This window comes from Pangasianodon hypophthalmus, chromosome 4, assembly GCF_027358585.1.
Source record: "Pangasianodon hypophthalmus isolate fPanHyp1 chromosome 4, fPanHyp1.pri, whole genome shotgun sequence".
Lineage (NCBI taxonomy): Eukaryota > Metazoa > Chordata > Actinopteri > Siluriformes > Pangasiidae > Pangasianodon > Pangasianodon hypophthalmus.
The window spans coordinates 15,549,421-15,569,513 of record NC_069713.1 but is presented as its reverse complement, the minus strand read 5'-3'; the positions used below and the strand labels follow the sequence as shown (position 1 = coordinate 15,569,513).

At 39.3% G+C, this 20,093-nt stretch overlaps 1 protein-coding gene across 1 annotated transcript in view; it reads left to right on the top strand.

Moving 5' to 3' along the window:
- per1b (period circadian clock 1b) overlaps positions 1 to 20,093 on the top strand; it is a 32,970-nt gene that overhangs the window by 2,136 nt on the left and 10,741 nt on the right. Inside the window, exons 2-10 of the mRNA XM_026935919.3 lie at positions 2,325 to 2,408; positions 11,445 to 12,333; positions 12,559 to 12,812; positions 13,023 to 13,144; positions 14,258 to 14,459; positions 14,901 to 15,095; positions 15,318 to 15,503; positions 17,861 to 18,014; positions 18,919 to 19,162. Of these exons, the coding sequence (XP_026791720.3) occupies positions 11,942 to 12,333; positions 12,559 to 12,812; positions 13,023 to 13,144; positions 14,258 to 14,459; positions 14,901 to 15,095; positions 15,318 to 15,503; positions 17,861 to 18,014; positions 18,919 to 19,162 (1,749 nt within the window). The 5' untranslated portion in view covers positions 2,325 to 2,408; positions 11,445 to 11,941. The remainder of the gene's footprint in view (positions 1 to 2,324; positions 2,409 to 11,444; positions 12,334 to 12,558; positions 12,813 to 13,022; positions 13,145 to 14,257; positions 14,460 to 14,900; positions 15,096 to 15,317; positions 15,504 to 17,860; positions 18,015 to 18,918; positions 19,163 to 20,093) is intronic.

Below are 20,093 nucleotides of genomic sequence, written 5' to 3'. Positions count from 1 at the left end.
CAACTGAATTAAATTCATTAGAATATATTGTGGGAGGGTACAAACAAAATTAATAAATGCCGAAATGGGTGAGATTGGTCAAACCTTCTGTAGGAGTGGGTGTGAATGGGATTAAAAACCAGTTCCATGCACACTGCTACAATATAATGAAAAGTTAAATGACTCACTAGAATACATTAGTACAAGATACAAATGATGCTAGACGTGACAATGACGTGAGCACTGGTACTCCACAGAGCTTTTTTGTCCCATAGAGCTTTTTGATTGTCAGAATCTAAGTCCATTTTTACCAAGGTCTGATTGGTTGGTTTAAAAAATTACCTTTGAGCTTGCAGATACAGTAGAGTGGAGTGAACTGTAGTCTGGCTTACTGCATGGTCATTATTTTCATCCAAATTCATATACTGAGTGTCTATAACATTTGATGACATGAGCCAGTTTGAGCCAGTAAATATCCCAAATGCATTCTAAGAATGGCAGAGATTTGCTATCTTTGATCATTTAGTCGTTAGGAAATTATTTAGGATCATTAGGAAATGCAGGGAAATGGCAAAGCAATGATTAACATGGTGGAAAAGTTGACCGCCTTGTAACTACATCTTATAATCTTATGCATAGTAATCAGCAGCACTTTTCAAGAATACTTGCGGCCATTATGCCATTGACGAGGTGCCCGTCATCAGGAAAAAACCGTGAAGGAAAACTCAAATGCCGAGCAGATGCTGACCTGATAATGGACAGCTTAAGGTGGAGCTGATTGACTTTTAGACGTCAGCAAACCCGTGGTGCGCATACCAGCGTGTGGGCTTTGTTATGTTTGAAACTGAATAGATCAGAGAGAGAGAGCTTCTTAAACATGAGTCCTGGCCTGTTTTACTCGCATCATATTTGGAGCCGCTTATACGTGGTATTTTTCACAGGAATACTACTGAAACAAACACCCATTTCTCTCTGACCAAGACTCATATCCACGATTGCCTGAGGATAGTCTTAATTTCATTTAAGCCAAACATTTCCTCTGGTTTTCCTAGCCCAAAAAGTGCACTTGTTCAGATTAGAAGAAAAATTGTATTAGATGTAAAATAGGAAAAGAAATTCTACGAGAGTGAAAATCAGTTATGCAATTACCAGATATGTTCTTAAAAGGCAGGTTCTTGTTGAGAAGTAACATGAAATATACAGTAGATCAAGAAAAAGATAGATGACTGCAAGAACAAATGTACATCTATGTATAAAAACCAAAAAGTAACGTACAAAATGCATTATTTGTAATCAGTATTTTGAAGAATATGCATAGTCTCCCTGTATCTGTGGTTTCTTCTGGGTTCTCTCAGTTTCCTCAGTTTCCTCCCAGCTCCCAAAAACATGACAGTAGGTGGAGTGGCTATCCTTAATTGCCCATAAGTGTGAATGTGTGTGCATTCTGATTTTATGATTTTTGTGCAAATAGCACAGATCGTTATAGTTGTATTTAGGTAAATACAGTTGCAGCATCAACATGATGCATGTTTGTACATTTAATAACCAATAGTCACCTTGGTAAAAGTGCTTACACTGTAAACAATCCTTCTCTGCACTTAATCTATTGGCATTGCGTACTTTGGGTTATATGAGCGTACGAAGGTGAAAAAAGCCACAAGTGTGAATTCCACAAGAATCACTTGTAATAATTGAAGGCCAACCACAAAACTCAAGAGAAGTCATTTCCACTTCGCCATCTGCAGCCACCCACCTCTTTTGAAACTAAGAATCTCTAACCTGAATATACAAAATGAGTCACATATGAAAGTAAGAACTGCTATAGATGAAGTCGGGTGTCTGTGATGTCAAATTTGAACCATTGTGTAATCAGACAAAAAACAACTTACTGAAAGTTAGCGCTTTTATACACAATTGCATAAACATCTGGATTTAACGTCTTCCATGAACATTTCACTTGATTCTTTTTCCTCTAGTCAGTTGTTCTAGTCAGTTTTCCCTGCAAAAGATTTAGGATGGCTTGGATGACGGGATGACTTGGCCACTTTCTTTTAGAGGATTTAAGTGCCAGTGAAGTGGCTTGAGAGCCGTAATTTGAGTTCATATGTTGATGTATTTTTTTTTGAAACAGTAAGTCAGAGAGAGAGAGAGAGAGAGAGAGAGAGAGGATCAGAGGGCTTGACTGACCTCCACAACATCCAGTAGTGTTTGAGATACACAATACCTCCCACCCTCCTCAACACTGGCTGCTAAATAAAGCAGACAAGAGTTTAAAGCTTGCTTTCAAATGTGTCAGATTTCTCACTGCCAATTTGACATTGACTTTGTCATGTTTGGTTTCTTAGAGTAGATTTCCAGCCATTGTGCCTTGGACTGGTACTGGACCTTGGACCTTTTGCTACTGGCACGCAGCAGTCTTTTCCACCACAGTAAGTTTCAGTGCAACCTGTGATTTTTTTTTTTTTTTTTTTGGAGTGATGTTTGAGATGAGATCAAGTCTTATGTAAGGGGAGTGAGTGTAGGCATACATCCATAAAACTCCAAAAAAAAGAAAAAAAGAAAAAAATTACATTTCAACACACAAGAGGGTTTAGATTGGGAATAACATACATGAAACTGCATGACCAAAACTACATAAATGACCCATGTTTGTGGCTAAGTAGCTGCTACTGTAGATCAGTAATCACAGTTGGATTATGAAGCCGAGCCATATTTCCGATTGGACACTGAGTAGACGAGTACAATGTGTATCATCAAAAGTTTTCAAAATTATAATTATAAATTACAAACTGTAAATGAGAATATCGACATACTGGCCCAAGAAACTCATACAAAAAGCCCTAAAATGCCAGTTGTGATTTCATGGGCACTTTAACTGATGCATTTTTGATTCATAAATCTAATAGAATTTGTTGAATTACTCACCAGTTGACACTTTATATTCATTTATATTCATATATTCACATCTCTTCTGCAAATTATCTTTTTTTACCTTGGTCTTTATATTCTTTTGCATTATATTGTTCCTTAGCAACTTCTGGTGGAAGGCACAGTGTGGATGATATCTCTTGTCTTCTCTGTATTATGCATGATATCTCCTGAACGTTCCGTATCTTCTCACTATTGTATTTATTGAGGCATAATGCAGACCACAATAATCAATTGGCTTGCCAAAATTTGCTTTTAAACATGGCCATTGCACTACAGTTGCTTTACCTACTGTATCTAAAGTTTGTTCAGCTTATCAAGAAATTGTAAATGTCACGGCTTTATCAGCTGTAGCAGAGTGCAAAAGTCCTCTGGGATATGTATAGCTGTGTTTTGTCAGGTCAGTTTTGTTGGCCAAGGCATTTCTTAGTTGAAGAAGTCAGTCACCAACCTGCAACAAGTCAGAAGCCTAAGTGACCAATAACAGAGTGCTGGCATTTTAGCCTTCACTCTTTTGTATTACAACAGTCTTTTGGAGTGCAAGTTCTCAGCGTTCAAATGAAATGCATTAAAATTAATAAAGGCGATACAAACCAGTGCTTGAACATGTCATACAGCTCTCACAACCTCGGGTGAGAGAATTTCTCATGTGCATGAGGAACGTCTGTCTCTAGCTTCTGTCTGATGATAACTGAAAATGAAATACACGTTCATGTGTTCAGTGTGTGCCTGCTACTTGTCCCATATCTGAGTTGCTTGAGAATTCTATCAGAAACACTAGTTGGTTTCCAAAGAAAATTGTACACATTGTTTATTGGTTTAAAATATTATGTCTCTGACCATATCAGAAGTTGAAGATTCATGCCAAATTGAGCTGACTGGTGCATCATAAAGTAGTTCATGAATGGAGGAGATGAAGGCACACACTGATGATTTTGGATGCCAGTGATTGGTTAATATGAATGTTGTTACAGGAACAAATTCAAATTCCTATTTGATGAATTCATGTCTCCAGCCAATATTAGGAATTAGGAGCATAGATAAAAACTGTAATGGAGTCAGTGGTAAGAAAAATATTGACTAGTGGCAGCTGCATTGAAAACCAAGAGGGTGGGTAATTAGACAGTATCTAAATTGTAATTATATGGACACAGTGCAGCTTTACTCTTAACATAATCATAAATGTGCAAAGGGTTTTTGTTAGCTTGTAGCTCGATAGTGTCTTGTCTCAAATTATGAATTTATAATGATTGTCCCCAAAAAGGGGTTAGCGTGTTCTTTCAATTAAATGAGACCTTTTAAGTGAAAAAAATTAAATATGTATCTATGATTATGAACATTATTCATGTAGGACAGGGGTGTCTCAAGTCTGGCCCCAGGGCCAAATGCAGCCTGTGGACAGATGTTAACTGGTCCACAGCGTCCCTCTTACAATGTATGATAGGTGGCCCCCGGCCAACACGTTGCAATTTTTCCTTTCACCTTACGGTGGCAGCAGACTGTGTTAACAAGAGCCTTTTTACCTCTGACTACACCTGCAAATTATTTTACTGAATATTTACTCATGGCTACAGACAAAAAGCACAAGGCTAACAGCAAGAATACTTTTTCATCAAGAGCCATAGCAAGTGCGTGTGCATTCCTGCACTGTTCAACTAATATATATTTATATATATATATATATATATATATATATATATATATATATGTATATATATATGTATATATAATATGTCAAACCTAGTTATAATGGACAAAAATGAGTCATCTGAGGCTTCAGCTCTCCCTCTTTATAATAAAAAATACACACATCAGAAGTGATTGTACAAATCTAGCTAGCTAGATTTAATGGGCTAGTTCACTTCTATATTGGTCTCTGAGATACAAACCTTTTTTTTGTGTAATTCACCCCACAGACCAGTACTCAGCTGGTACTCAGTAACTGTGACAGTCACATCAATGTGCACCATCAAGTTTTTCATTCTCATAACACGTCTGTAATACTGAGGAAACGGGAGCAGATAATAATGTTCTCAGAGTCAAGAATATTTGGGCCACATCCCAAACGGCATATTACTGGTGTACTTTGTCACTGTGGGTTTATGATTAACTAATGAGTTTATTACTATTAAGGAACAATACATAAAGTGCATTATGCAGTTTGGGATGCAGCCTTGAATTTTTTTCTGAATGTAATGTGTATTAACTGGCCACTGACAGCCATAAGATTAATCCAGGCCCTGGAGAAGAGGGCAGCACAACCAACTTTATAAAATATTCCTCCTCAAAACTTGTTGAGGAACTTTAATATTCAGGATTATTGCTTATTTGGTGAAGCACTAATAATGTTTCTTGCTCATAAGTTCCTGTTTACACAATTGCACTTCTTGACTACATAGTATACAGTTATAGAAAAGAAATAATCTCACTATCCGGTGTCATGCAGATGAGGATGGGTTCCCTTTTGAGTCTGGTTCCTCTCAAGGGTTCCTCCTCATATCATCTCAGGGAGTTTTTCCTCACCACCGTCGCCTCTGGCTGGCTCATTAGTGATAAATTTATATGTTTAAAAGTTAGTTCTGAAATTTATATATATTTCTGTAAAGCTGCTTTTTGACAATGTCCATTGTTAAAAGCGCTATAAAAATAAAATTGAATTGAATTATGTTTAGCTGAATACATTTGGTGTCTTGTATTCCTAATTATCTAATAAGAGAGCAATTGATTTTCATAACAGTAGCATATCAGTTGTTTTATGGAAGTAATTAAAAGCAATTCAGATCAGGGCTGTAGGGGTAAGGGTTCTTGAAAACAAGAGAAATTATTATATAGATGGTCCTCCATCTGATTAGTAGTCACTTCTGCTGCATAATACATGAGATAGTGGAACAAGTAAGAGAAACAATTCAGAATGACAGAAAAGAGTGTTATTTCTGCATGGTTCAAAGAATGGAATGAGGCAATCAATTTGGAGTGTCAGACACTATTTTGAAGATATTTTTAAATGTTTTCATTTGATTTTTTTGTTTAATATTTCAATTGTTTTATTCAAATCTGGACCAAATGAGGGCCGTATCAACGTCATTGTTAGTAGAATCCTGAATGTTATACGAAACTGTAAAAATATAATATAATATACCACATGTTAAAAATGTGTTAAGTCTCTAGTTTATGTAGCTAAAAAGAAAAAAAAAACCATTAAGCTCTTAATTCACATTGTTGCCTATTAGTTTCACATAGCATCCATAATTAATACTCATAGCCATAGACACAGATTAGCTTCAAGAATGTGTATATCACTGCCATGGCTACATTTGTATGCTGATCAAAAATTATTCAAAGAAATCTGTGTATTGTCCTTCTTAAGAGAGAACATTGTTTACTAATTACAGTAGACTTTTTCTTTTATTCACTCTCTACAGGCTTTATATCTCAGACATTTCTAAGCAGTAATATCTGGATCACATAGCATCATATTCAAAATTAATGATCACTTTTTCCATGGTCCACCTCAGTGTTAAAAACATTGGTCAGCATTTTGAATGGCATTATAAGATTCTGTGTATGTCAGGCTTTACCACACTTTTGAGAACAAAGTCAGTAACAACACGCTCTCCACTGCTTCTCTCCTTCACTCCTTCCCTCATGTTTCCAAGCATTTGTTGATAAGTTTTTTCCTGGTTCTTTTAGGTATTTTACCAACTTACCACGAGAGTTTACATTTAATTTCTCAACCACTCAACTTATTTCTTCTTCACTTATTTCTTCACTCAACTTATTTCTTCTTCTTGCTGTCTTGTCATAGCCTGTGAATAAGCAGTGGTGTTTGTGAAATTCTGGGGTGTCCTGAGCAAAACCCCTATTTAAGCCATTCTAAATTCTCTCTAAATCATTTCATACAGTGTATGTTTCTAGCTATTTACATTATTCAAATCCTTGAATCTGACTGCACCACACTAACTGTACTGAACTCAGTAGTGTCATATCCATCATTTGCACAAACCAGTCTTCCTCAGCTTGTATGTTTTCAAGATCTAAACTTATAGCTCCATGATAATGTACGTTTAGCTGTGTGAAGGACATGTTGGTCTGGTGGACAAGCATTGTTCAGAATCAGGACTGGCTCTGAGACTCAGGGAAGGTGACATGCTCCCTTGGAAATGCTTCATTACTTTTTTTTTTCCATTTTGCACCATCAAATGCTGTCACCCTCTAATTAACATGAAAGGTGCTGAAACACATTAAATGATTGCTGTAATTTCCTTATCAGTCTTCCAGCTCAAACTCTCAATAGACTTGAGTTTATTCATAACTTGGCTGAGTTCTTAAGCACATTGATCAGACACAGCATCGCTCCCCTCTTTTCTATGAGCTACTCTTCTTTTGAATACATATTTTTAATATTACCTTCAGCAGCCTTACATGCTCTAGCCTCCATTTGTCAATCACTTTCTCAGTTTAATCAGCCTTCTGGTGCATTCAGGTCTTCTAGCACTGGTGGTCTACTTTCCAAGCTAAAACTTATTCTCTGTATTGCAATCTTTTTAGATTTTGCCTTGCAGCTTGTGATTTCTCTGCAGTTCTTGTTATTGCCATTGTTATTCAAGTGGGTTTTGTTGTCACATAGCTCATATACATTGTGAAATTCTTTAGGACCATGGTGCAACACATAGTACAGCAGTACTATGGACTAAATGAAGTGCAAATACACAAGAGTGTGATGACCGTACACACTAATTACACAGTTCAACAGAACAGTATTGTAACCAGTGCAAACAATTGTGTGTAAACTGTTGACTCTATCCTATCATTCAGTTCATCTAGAAAACATGGAGAAAAGTGTACATGTCACTAGTGTGTGTGTGTGTGTGTGTGTGTGAGTGAGAAAGAGAGAGAGAGTGTTTACATGGTGTGGCCTGCATATCTAACACAACCCCTGAACCACTCTTTGCGCGCGCGTGTCACTGCGCTTATATATGGAGCAGGAACCCTTATGTGATTGGCTAGTCATTTCCACCAATCAGCGCTGAGCCAGGCTTGAGGAACCCGCCGCCTCTGACACGTGCGCTATGTGTTTACAAGAACGCGGCCCGGTCACCGCGAGCTCTCAGCCAATCAGCGTGCGCGCTGTCCAAAAGGACTTACGCAATAGGTCGGTCCTGGCGTGGGGGCGGAACTCCGGCGGCAGCGCTCACGCGGACCTGTGGCTCGGTACAACAAGCGTATACACGCTGACTTGGAGAGGAGAGACAGCACGAGCTTGTCGTTTTTCTGGAGAAATTCCTGCTTCGGTCAAAACCTGAACAGCTCCTGTCTGCATGCAGCGCTGTGTTATTTCCGGTGTACGATGAGTGCATGTAAGTCGCTTCAGTGGGATGCAGTCGTGCGTGTGGTTGTAACTTAGTTACTGGTTAACACCCAAATGCCTCCCTACTCCCTAGATAAGTGCACTGCATAGTGCGTTATAATAACAATAGTAGTTTCTACACGTGAAGAATAAAGTAAGTACATGCTCAGCAGGGAGCTGTTTGGAGTTGTTGACCGTCAAAAATAGCCATGCACTGTGATTTCTATTATAAGACAAACCTGGTTTGTATTAGCCTAAATCATGGGTCCGCAGTGTAGCCTATTTAACCTACATATAAACCGCGCACAAGCGCTTCAAGCACGTGCTCATGTGCTCTGTCCTGTATTATGATCGGCTGATAGTCATTGCTCTGTTCGTCTTTAATGGCGACTGGTCGTGATGCTAAACGCACGTTTCTATGACAACAGCATCACGACTACACGCAGATGGTGTGTGTGTGTGTGCGCGCGTGAGCGAGCGCGCGCTGTTATAAAACAGTCTGCTGGTCGGTTTATGTATTTCTGCACAGTGCTAAATTTGACGTGACTTTTCAAAAGGACCGTTGGACAGATTTCAAATAGATTTTGGAATAGTTGCATTATCTCAGTCTCTCTCAAACGTTCGCAGTTTATTCTAGACCAAAAAGAAAAAAACAATATCTTGCATAACAAACATAAGGTCTGATTTATCAGTCATGTAGTAAAATTGTGTGTAAATGTTTTCCGCAGGTGAAAAAATCCCTCCAGATTTATTAAAGCCCATATATTTACACCTGGGTCCTCATCAGAAGTGGCTATCACACTTGACTTATAGGCTTTTTAGAGAAATCCTGTAATAGGCAGTTTAGAGTCAACAGCATACAGTCTAGCAGCTCGTTTTGAGCATTTCTAGATGTATGTTTTCCATCACCAAAAGCTAATATAATTAACCAGGGTTTCCAGGTTTCCATCTCAGTGCCTACATACCAAATATGGTTAATTGTGGGCGTGTCTTTATTTAAATGAGTAATGACATGCATATAAAATCTCAAAACTCAGAGGAAACACTCAAACTCAAAGCATCAATCAAACAAATGGAAAGGAGTGCATAACAGAAAGAAATGGAAGTTTAAAAATAAATAAATAAAATTTGAGTTACTTCATTGCGGTACCGCACTCTTAGTTTTCAGGGATTTCCTTCAACATTGGGATGATGGGGTAACTAGTGCAGATAGAGGCTGCAAATCTCTGGTACTTTGTCGTGAATGGCATAGTCAATGGGATGGCTACATGAAAATTTACAGTTTAGAGGGTTTATTAGTGGTAACTCTTTAATGATATGTGTTATACTTTTTCAGACAATCTTGTCTCAATATTCACGATTCAACAAGTCAGCACCTAAAAATTACCATGGAAATAAAGTCCACGGATTGCAGATTCCAGGACTCAGTTATCTGTGAGCCAAAGAGCACTATATAATATATATATAATATATATGATATAATAAAGAAACAGAAAGATTTTTCAAGCTTATGTGGGTGGATATCTTATGATATACAGGCAAAATTTATCTGAAAGGTTGCATTTGTCTGTAAATAAGTCAACCCTAAAATAAGCAGTGTCGGATCTCTTGAAACATCACCAGTGATCCCAGAAACAAGAATGACACAAAGACTTGCGACACTTGTAGGAATAAAAATTTAAGAGTCACTGTTTTCCTATATGTGTATTTTGTTTGATAGGCAAGCATCAATAGCATCAGCTGAATGATAACGTTAAGCAAAGTTTGTAGTAGGAGGTTTCTGACAGTTCCTGTTCTCTTTATTGTGAGTCAAACAAGCATGGTAACCTTTTGTCTGTGATGGCTCTTGGTGCCCCTGCAACATTCTTTGAATTCGTGGCTATTGTTCACAGTCATCAGTACCTGAGGTGTGGACTTTTCTTTATCTCTATAATAATGAAGTGTCTGCGTGGTATAGTCATGCAGATTAGGGCTGGTGAAACTCCAGAGTCTGGGGCGGGTTCCTATAACTGCTTACTTCCTTTGCATACCCTACTGTTTAAGGTTGTCACCTGAATGCCTTTGTCTCCACCCCTAAGGACTGTCCCTAAAATGAATATAAACCTACAGCGTACAGATCTCGAGTCTCCTGGTCTTCACTTCTGCGTTTCCAACACACTTAATATACTGCGTACCAAAGAGCTTACGAGATTAGACATTTCCCCAAGAGACATATAGAGATAGAGCTCGGAAATTCCCGTTCCAATACTGTTGATCACACTGTAAGAATGCAGAGATAGTCTAAGCATTTGGGGCATTAAAAATGGTTATAGAGACATAGATCATACCAGTATAGGAAAAAGGTCAAAATTTTTTACTCTCCATCCACCCATTTAAATTCCAGTATGCAACTAGACTGGGTGATAATTTAATACAACCCAAGAAGAAGGCATGTCATTATACTTCTGTTGATTCATCATATCTAAATCAAGAACACTGAGTAGTCTTAAATATAGTTTTCAAAGTGAACACTCAAACAACTGTCAAATGGATGTAAAAATCATTTTGACTGACAGACCAGACATAAAGACCTGAGTGAATTTGAGAACTTTGGTGTAATGTGTCATTTCCCTTAAAACACAAGAAAACGTTAGCTGTGATTAAAAAACATAACTGGTTATATATGTAGATACACTGAAGCACTGACTAAATTGCTGACTGCAGTCGATGCTATAAACAGAGGCACTCTCTGACCTTCTACATGTGCAGCTTTCGTCTCCAAGCATATCACCATATGATCCCAGATCTGCTGCAGGGTTGTGGCAGACTGAGTGCATAAGAAGTGCATAAAAAGTCAGAGGTGTGGTTGTAAGAATGATAGAGAGCAGAGCTTGAAGAGAAGAGGGACCCAGACATGTCTGAGGATGACATATAGGACTATAGGACTACTTGTAATGTAGGCAATGGCCGAGAGAGACTGTGTTGGTAGTAATTTGTAGCAGTGATTGTTTGTCATTTTTCATAATTTAAAGTAAGGCATTTTTAACTCTGAAAACCAACAGCCACCAGTGTTTCCAAATGGAACTGTGACATGCCTTTGTGGTTGATTTAACATCTTAAAGTCATTAGAACTGTAAAAGAGCGAATATTCAGAGTGTAATCTTCAGATTATATTCTTTTAATTGATGCACCTTTTTCTTTTCTTCCCTAGCTTCTAGAAAATAGGATAGAGGACCAGGACAAGCAGGGATAAAGGAGAGGAACAGACAGATCCTGAAAAGGGAGAGCCGAGTCTTTCAGATGCTGTTTTTTTGCTGCTTTCTCTCTTTCACACTCTGTTTGCGTCCATCTGGCTGCAAGATTGCATCCAAGACTGTTTCATAAGCAGCCTTTTTGCTTGCATGTTTTTTGGCCTTCGACGTTTCTGAAATTAACAATTTATTTACCTCTTGCTCAAAGGATAATCTCACAGTTCATCATCATTCCCCCCAAGGGGTTGGAGGGTACAGATTCTCCACCCACTTGCTTTTAAGACTCGTAAAGGACAGTGTGTGTTACAAAATGTCTAGAATGTTTTATGTTAGCCCATGAGGAAGATTCAACCCAAAATGATTTGCCTCTACAGTTCCTGCAGCCCAACCTAGTTAAAGTCTATCGATTTTTCAAACGCAATAGGTGAGACTTATCACCAGGTATTCTCACCGTACTATGAGTGATGACAACTCAGACTCCGCCCCCAGCAATGCTCCTAGGGTGGGAGCAGGAGGGGCCGAGGAGGAAGAAGAGATGGTGCCGCAGACCAGCTCACCGGGCATGAGTGGTAGCTCACCATCATCAAATCCAGCCAATGGAGGGACAGGATCATCTCCAGGAGGCGAGTCAGGACCCGCAAGATTATCCGGTGATAACCGGGGGCCGAACTTGGACGACATGGACGCACTATCGAGCGGCAACGACTCCGGAGAACGGGAGAGTGAAGGAGGGCTGGAGAGAGAGAATGGCTCCAGGGGACGACAGTCCATGCGAAGTTACCAGAGCTCCTCAAGTCATAATGGCAAAGATTCTGGCATGATGTTGGAGACCACCGAGAGCAACAAGAGGTGAGAAACGTGAAATGAGAGAGCAGAATATGGAATATAAATAAATTTTTGTTTTTAATAGAAAGTCGTGATAAATGAACCTGTAATATCGTGAACCATAGATGAACTTAAGTTCTAATACACAAAGGGTAATTTTCACGATCTCTCCGTTCACTGCCTACCATTATTTCTCTCTGCTTCTCCAACTCTCTGTCTTTCTTTGTTTCTTTTTATTCACTGTCTCAGCTCAAACTCCCAGAGTCCATCTCCTCCCAGCAGCTCACTGGCATACAGTTTGTTGAGTGCAAGCTCAGAGCAGGATCCTTCATCCACCAGCGGCTGCAGCAGTGAGCAGTCAGCTCGAGTGCAGACCCAGAAGGAGCTGATGAGGGCACTGAAGGAGCTCAAGATTCGCCTTCCCGCTGAGAAGAAGACCAAAGGGCGCTCCAGCACCCTCAATGCCCTCAAATACGCCCTTAGCTGCGTCAAACAAGTCCAAGGTGAGGGGCCATTGTGTGTGTGAGTGTGTGTGCTCCGTTTTCCCCTTTTCGTTAAGAGGTAACTAATTAGGCATATGGAGATTCAACTGTGGACTAGGGGATGTTGGTTTACTGGAATTGAAGTTTGCTTTGCACGCAGCCGAGGGCCCTAAACATGACAAACTGCCCCTGTAAAGTATATATTCATGACTTTGCTTTTTTGTTTTCCAGCCAATCAGGAGTATTATCACCAGTGGAATGTTGAAGAGTGTCATGGCTGCAGTCTGGATCTTTCCACATTCACCATAGAAGAGCTTGATAACATTACCTCAGAATATACGCTGAAAAACACAGTACGTGCCCAGATGTGCACACACATACACACTCACACACACAAACACAACATACACATTCACGTGTTCATACAACATTTTCTCTTAATGCCCTAGTCCCTCCATCATGCTCTCTTTTTTCCCAATCTTGATAATGTATTTGCTCCCCCTTCTGACCCTCTCTCTTTCTCTCTCTCTCTCTAAGGGCTCTAATACCTGAACTCTACCTCAGTTTACAATATCCATCAAAGCTTCTTGTCTAGTTAAAGGTCCTGTTTTATCACAAAGAGTAGGATTAGTACACGTGAGACCTGAGTGTTACTCCTTACTCATACCTGTTTTTTACACTTTTATTCAAATTCATACACATTTGTCTGTCTCTCCCTCTACTAGTCTTCTTTCTCTCTTTCTCTCGATCTGCTTTTTGTGCCTCATGTATTGGAAAAAAAAAAAAATATATATATATATATAAATCATTATAAAATTATGCATAGAATACACCAGGAGATCTAGAAAATGCCCCAAATATATGTTAGAAAAGAAGCAATAAGCTGGGATGAGTAGTTGGTTTCAAATTCTCTTAAATGCCCAAAAGCATCATTTTGGTAGCTGATATTGGTGAACTCTTTATCAAGTGAAATTAATGGTGGAAAACAATGCCACAGCCATCCGTGGCTTCTGGATGGGAGGGATGGCATACTCTCTCTCTCTCCCCTGTCAGTCAAAGTGGCACTAGCCAATCGTGCTCATATGCACAAGAGGGCAGAATCAGCTTTCCTCCAGATGTGATACGCCATGCTGTGATGCAGCATGAGCAGCGGTTTGAAAAGATGCAGTGGGTGGCATCATGTGTCTCAAAGGAAGCATGTGTTAGCTTTTACTCTGGTTGGTAGTTATTGTATGATAGAGGAGAGTTGGCTGGTGGGTGGGAACTGGCAGGTGACAAAAAAAAAAAAAAGTTGGCTATGAGGGGAGAATGTGAACTAGCATATTTTAATTAACTTTAGGTTTCTTAAATATCAAAATGTATGTCAAAAGTCAGATGTAATGATGTGGTAGTGTACTACAGTAACAGTAAATTCAGTTGTCATGTATGAAAGCTATCAGTTTCTGACACTTCTCCCTTCTTTTTAGGACACGTTCTCCATGGCTGTGTCATTCCTGTCGGGGAAGGTGGTGTATATCTCTCCGCAGGGTTCATCTTTGTTGCGAAGTAAACCAGAGAAGCTGCAGGGGGCGCTGTTTTCAGAGCTCCTCGCTCCTCAGGACGTCAGCACTTTCTACAGCAGCACTGCCCCCTGCAGATTACCGCCATGGGCCTCCTGCATCGGATCTGGTGCGTGGGTCTGTCTTTGTGTGTTTTAGTTTGTGTGTGTGTGTTGATTTTACTTTGATTTTACTCTCACTAGTTTCTAATCACCAAAGCTAGAGAACCTATTTGGCAAAGTATCTGCAAGCATACTAGATGTCCAGTGTGGAATATTCATCAGTAGTACCTGCAAATGTGACTAGAGCTGTTGAGAAAGCATCACTGTTACAGTTTACAATTACATGGACTATTTGTAATTATAATTACACTAATTATAAGCATGAACATTTATAAATATGAAAATCGAGTTCATGCTAATCTTTGTCAGTTTTAACCATAAAATTTTTTTGAATAATATGAAAGTTTACTCAGCTGATCATTTTTAGTTTTGAAAGTTCTTGTTCTAGTTTTTGGCCTTATTCTAAGTGTGAGCATGTTAAGAAATAAGTTTTTCCTGCATGTGTGTAGCGTCCCCTCCAGTGGAGTGTACCCAGGAGAAATCCATGTTCTGCAGGATCAGCGCAGATGGCTCTTCCAGTGGAGACATGCGCTATTACCCGTTCAGACTGACCCCGTACCAGCTCACACTGCGAGACTCGGACACTGCAGACCCCCAGCCCTGCTGCCTGCTCATCGCTGAGAGAGTACACTCTGGATACGAGGGTAAAACACACACCCTTTCTCCCTCTATCAGTCAATTATATAAACAAGTCTTCAGCAGTGATTGTATATCAGAAGTCACTGTACAGAAATAATTGATATAATCTTCCGCTCACCTTTATACAGTTTTAACCATTTTTATAGATCCACATATTACAAGGACTCTTTTTGTTCTCACACGTTTTCACTGTCTGAACCACTTATCTCTTTTTCCGTCTCTATCAGCTCCTCGTATTCCTCCAGATAAGCGAATCTTTACCACCAGTCACACACCCAGCTGTCTCTTCCAGGAGGTTGATGAGAGAGCTGTGCCACTTCTGGGTTATCTGCCTCAGGACCTGGTAGGAACCCCAGTGCTGCTCTGTCTCCACCCAGAGGACAGACCAATGATGGTGGCCATCCATAAGAAGAGTGAGTCTCTCTCTCTCTCTCTCTCTCTCTTTCTCTCTCTCTCTCTCTCTTTCTCTGTTATTTTCTTTATTGTGCTTCTGTTTACATTTCACTGACCAGGAAATTGCCTCCACCATCACCTAGAAAAGGGCTCAGCTCCACCTCATTTATGCAGTTATCCAATCAGCCAATCATGTGGCAGCAGCACAATGCATTAAATCATACAGAGGCAGGTCAAGAGCTTCAGTTAATGTTTACATCAAACATAAGAATGAAGAAAACATATTGGTACCAGATGGGCTGGTTTGAGTATTTCAGAAACTACTGATCTCCTGGGATTTTCACACACAGCAGTCTCTAGAGTTTACACAGAATGGTGCAGAAAAAAAAACATTGAGTGAGAGACAGTTCTGTGAATGGAAACGCCTTGTTGATACAAGAGGTCAGAGGAAAATGGCCGGATTGGTTCGAGCTGCCAGGAAGGATATAGTAGCTCAACACATCACTCCTTACAACCGTGGTGAACAAAAAATCATCTCAGCATGCACAAAACCCCAAACCTTGAGGTGAATGTGCAGGTGTACAGGTGTTCCTAATAAAGTGGACAGTGAGTGTAGCTTTAACAGAGGGGATGGGGATAACTGGGTTGAAGAATTTATGATTCACCTTGCAGACAGCAGAGTACTTTAAAAATAATAACCTGCTCATTTGATTTATAACCAGATTGTAAAACTGAAATTAAAAAATATAGGATGTCGAGTGTATGTCTAGTCAGTGAGTCATGCATACACAATATGTTTTTGTTTGTGTAAGTACATTCAATTTATGAAGCACATTTAAAGCATCTGTTGAACAAAGTGCTATATTTAAACAAATATTTCAGCTAATTACCACTCTTCAATGCTTTAGACAAGGTCTAGAGGTAGACTGTTCCAGAGTATCAGCACAGGGGCTGCAAAAGCATGATCACCTTTCTTTTTTTAGCCAAGAACAATCGGCTATGAACAGAACCCTACAGGTCTAGAAGCAGTATGTGTAAAAAGAATGTCTACTGCGTAACCGGGGACTGGTCTATTTAAGGCTTGAAAAACAAACAATAAAGCCAATCCTAAAATGAACTGGAAGACAGTGAAGAGAAGCTAAAACTTAATAGACAGGATGAAATAAAATCATGTCCTGACAATCAGTTTGCTGACAAAGATACAGCTGCAATTCATCAAATATATTCATATAATATAATGTACAGTGGGGGTCCAAAAGTCTGAGAGCGCTAGTGAAAATACTGCTATTTTGCATTCTTTTCTAATTTAATACAACAATTTTCATTGCAAATTATATTACTGACAACAACTTGAGTGAAATATTAGAATGTTTGAAATATTTACCTGAATTTCAGAGGTTTTTAGTATTTGGTATGTCTTCTTTTACTTTAATGACAGTGTGCACTCAAGCTGGCACGGACTCCACAAGTTTGTGGAAACCTTATGATCCTTTTCGATCAAACCACTGTATACATGCAGCATGAATATGCTGATAGTAGTGGATGTAATTTATGGATGAATTGGTTTATGTATAGAATATTTACCCTCAGGCTTTAATGGTTGTACTACTAAATAAGAGAGAGCAGCCAATGATGATTTCTGTGTGTGACCATTTTAATGGCAATTTACTGTCATTATTCTTTCTCTCTTTTCTTTTTAAGTCCTCTCTTTTTAATGATTTAATGGTTTTACTGCATAAAAGAAAGAGACTAGCCAATGGTGATATTAATATAGAACACTTTTAGTGGCTGTGTAATGTACTGTTATTCATCTTTCTCTTTTATTTCTTACAGTCTCCCTTTTTCTTTCTCTCAGGTTTGATTTTAAGTTTTAATGGACTTTGCCTGCCATATTCCCAAGGCAATTATAGGTAGACTGGTAATATAATAAGATTAGTTTAAAAAAAAAAAAAAAAAAAGGGGCAAGTGACATGTTAATACAGTTGTCTGAAAAAGAAAGTGCACATTTTTTTCAAGTTCATGGTTTTATATGTAGACACAAAATTCTTTATTAGGTTAATCTAATCTCAGGTGCCAGACAGCGCATTAAAAATTCCACTATGCCATTATCATTTAATAAGAAGAAATAAGCCGATGTCCAAAAGCCATGTGGGAAAAACTGAGTAACTTTATAGAACTACCTTTAGTAACAGTAATCATTTTCTCGCACTCAGGAGAAATTTTGAAGAATCTCTTCACTCCTCAGATGACTGTAATTAATGCCATCAAATGTAAACTGTGGAATGGAAAGAGGGTGTGCTTTTGTTCTTATTTGCATACACTGAATCTAAGAGTAGAATGCATAGACTAAAACTGATATTATTTTGTCTCTCTGTAGTTCTGCAGTTTGCAGGGCAGCCGTTCGAACACTCTCCGTTGCGAATGTGTGCCCGGAATGGAGAGTATCTGACTATAGACACCTCCTGGTCCTCCTTTGTTAACCCTTGGAGCAGGAAGGTGGCGTTCATCGTGGGTCGCCACAAAGTCCGAACGTAAGGACCTCAGCATGCTCATAAATGTCTGTGACCCCCTGACAAAACAGTGTTTAGATTACTGATGAAATGCAACATGGTGATGATTGCAAATGAATACAGACGTAATCAGTACTGGGTACATTATAAACAAACTCACAGAGAAGCTGATTCTGAATTCATGTAGTCAAGTAATCAGACAAAAAAAAACAGGTGGAATCTGATTATAAATATTTTCAAATGTATTGTAAAACTCAGATATTCTTATCCTTGGGGGGACATTGGGTCCTGACCAAGATATAGAAAACATGCCCACACACACACACACACACACACAGTGTGTGCACTGTCACAGAGGTGTCCATATGCATCCTACTTGCACACACACCCACAGCCATCCGTAATATTCATCACAATCCACCCACATCAACCAGTCAAGAACACATGCACTACCATGTGCAGTTTTTCAGACAAACATAGGCACAATGCTGAGGATGTTTCTCACAGAATTATTTCCTTATCCCCTCTGTCGTTCGTCATGTTATCCCCTGAACAGCTTTACTCCATAATCAATTTTAACAATATACAGTGACTCATACAGTGACCTTTCCACAGCCTTACTTTGTAACGCACACACAGACGACTCTCCCTTTTGACTTGCATCTTTCACATGGTTACGTGAACAGTTTTATATATAACAGTTTTATATCTCTGGACACACAGAGTATTTGTAGATGAACAGAACTGGAAATCAGTTTATCTGAATCAAAGGACAATCAGTTTTTTTGAAGATCTTCAGGAATGTATTTGTGATACATTGATCATCTGTCCATGTTTGTTTTGTTGTGCAGTCTGCAGTCAAAGATACACATATGTATGTTTTCTTCTGTGTTCTGACTTCCTCATTGTCCCTCCATTCGTTCAGTTCTCCACTGAATGAGGATGTGTTCACTCTGCCGAGGGCTCTGGAGGAGAGCACCTTGACTCCGGATATCGCACATCTCAGCGAGCAGATCCACCGGCTTCTGGTTCAGCCCGTACACAGCAGCAGCTCACAGGGCTATGGCAGTCTGGCAAGTAACGGCTCCCATGAGCTGCAACCCAGTGCCACTTCATCATCAGAGAGCAACGGCACCACTCTGGAGGATCCAGCTCAACTTCACAAACCGGTCAGCACACGCATACACACTAGGAGTGTATCACAGTTATACACTCTATATCAGTTTAGTGTTCTAAATATTCCAAACACTATGTGTATCTGTATTCAGAATTAAACTCAAAGTGGGCGTAAACCAGTCTGTGAATTCCGGCTACACACAAACCGGTCAACACACACATACACAGCAGCAATGTTCTACCTGAGATTTTGCACTAAAATCCACACATTTTGTAATTTGACTTGGTCTTGGACTTGCTTGTCTATAACCTGACTCAACCTGGAGCTGAGTTTATGAGATTTAGACTTGTAAGTCAGCATGTTCTGACAGGTTAATAGGCCACCTACTAGTTTTTGCAACATTTAAAAAAAATTAATCACACTATCCTACTACAATCAAGTCATTAAAGTAGCCTAAATCTTCCTCCTCTATCTAAGACCCAGTTTAGGAGTTGACTTGGAATTGACTTAGGAAGCAGCTTAAGGACTGTAAGGTATGAAATGACTTGGATTTGAGAGCTGCTGACTTTGGCCTTCATTTTCTGCGTTAATCATCAGCCTTTCTTTGATCAGTGGTCAATCATGCAGATAGATCTGACTGTGAGGAAACTGTGGGTTCCTGGTTGCTCAGCCTGCTGGAAAAATTAGTTGTTAGGCTTGTGCCAAAGAGCACAACACCTTGGGCAACACCCTTGAGTAGCTATCGTTGGGGGAATACATAGTCTTTTATGTAGCACTGCCTGCTGGTGTGGACGAGATATTTCTTATCCAGTTCATTTCACTGTCATTTTTTGTAATAGCTATTATTCATCTGATTAATCATCTGTGGTTAAAAAAAAAACAACAAAAAAACAATACATGTCCTTAATCATGAATCGTGTCTCAAGACACACAGTAGTTGCTAGGCAAGATGTAAAGAGAGATAGAGAGTCACATATTCAGGC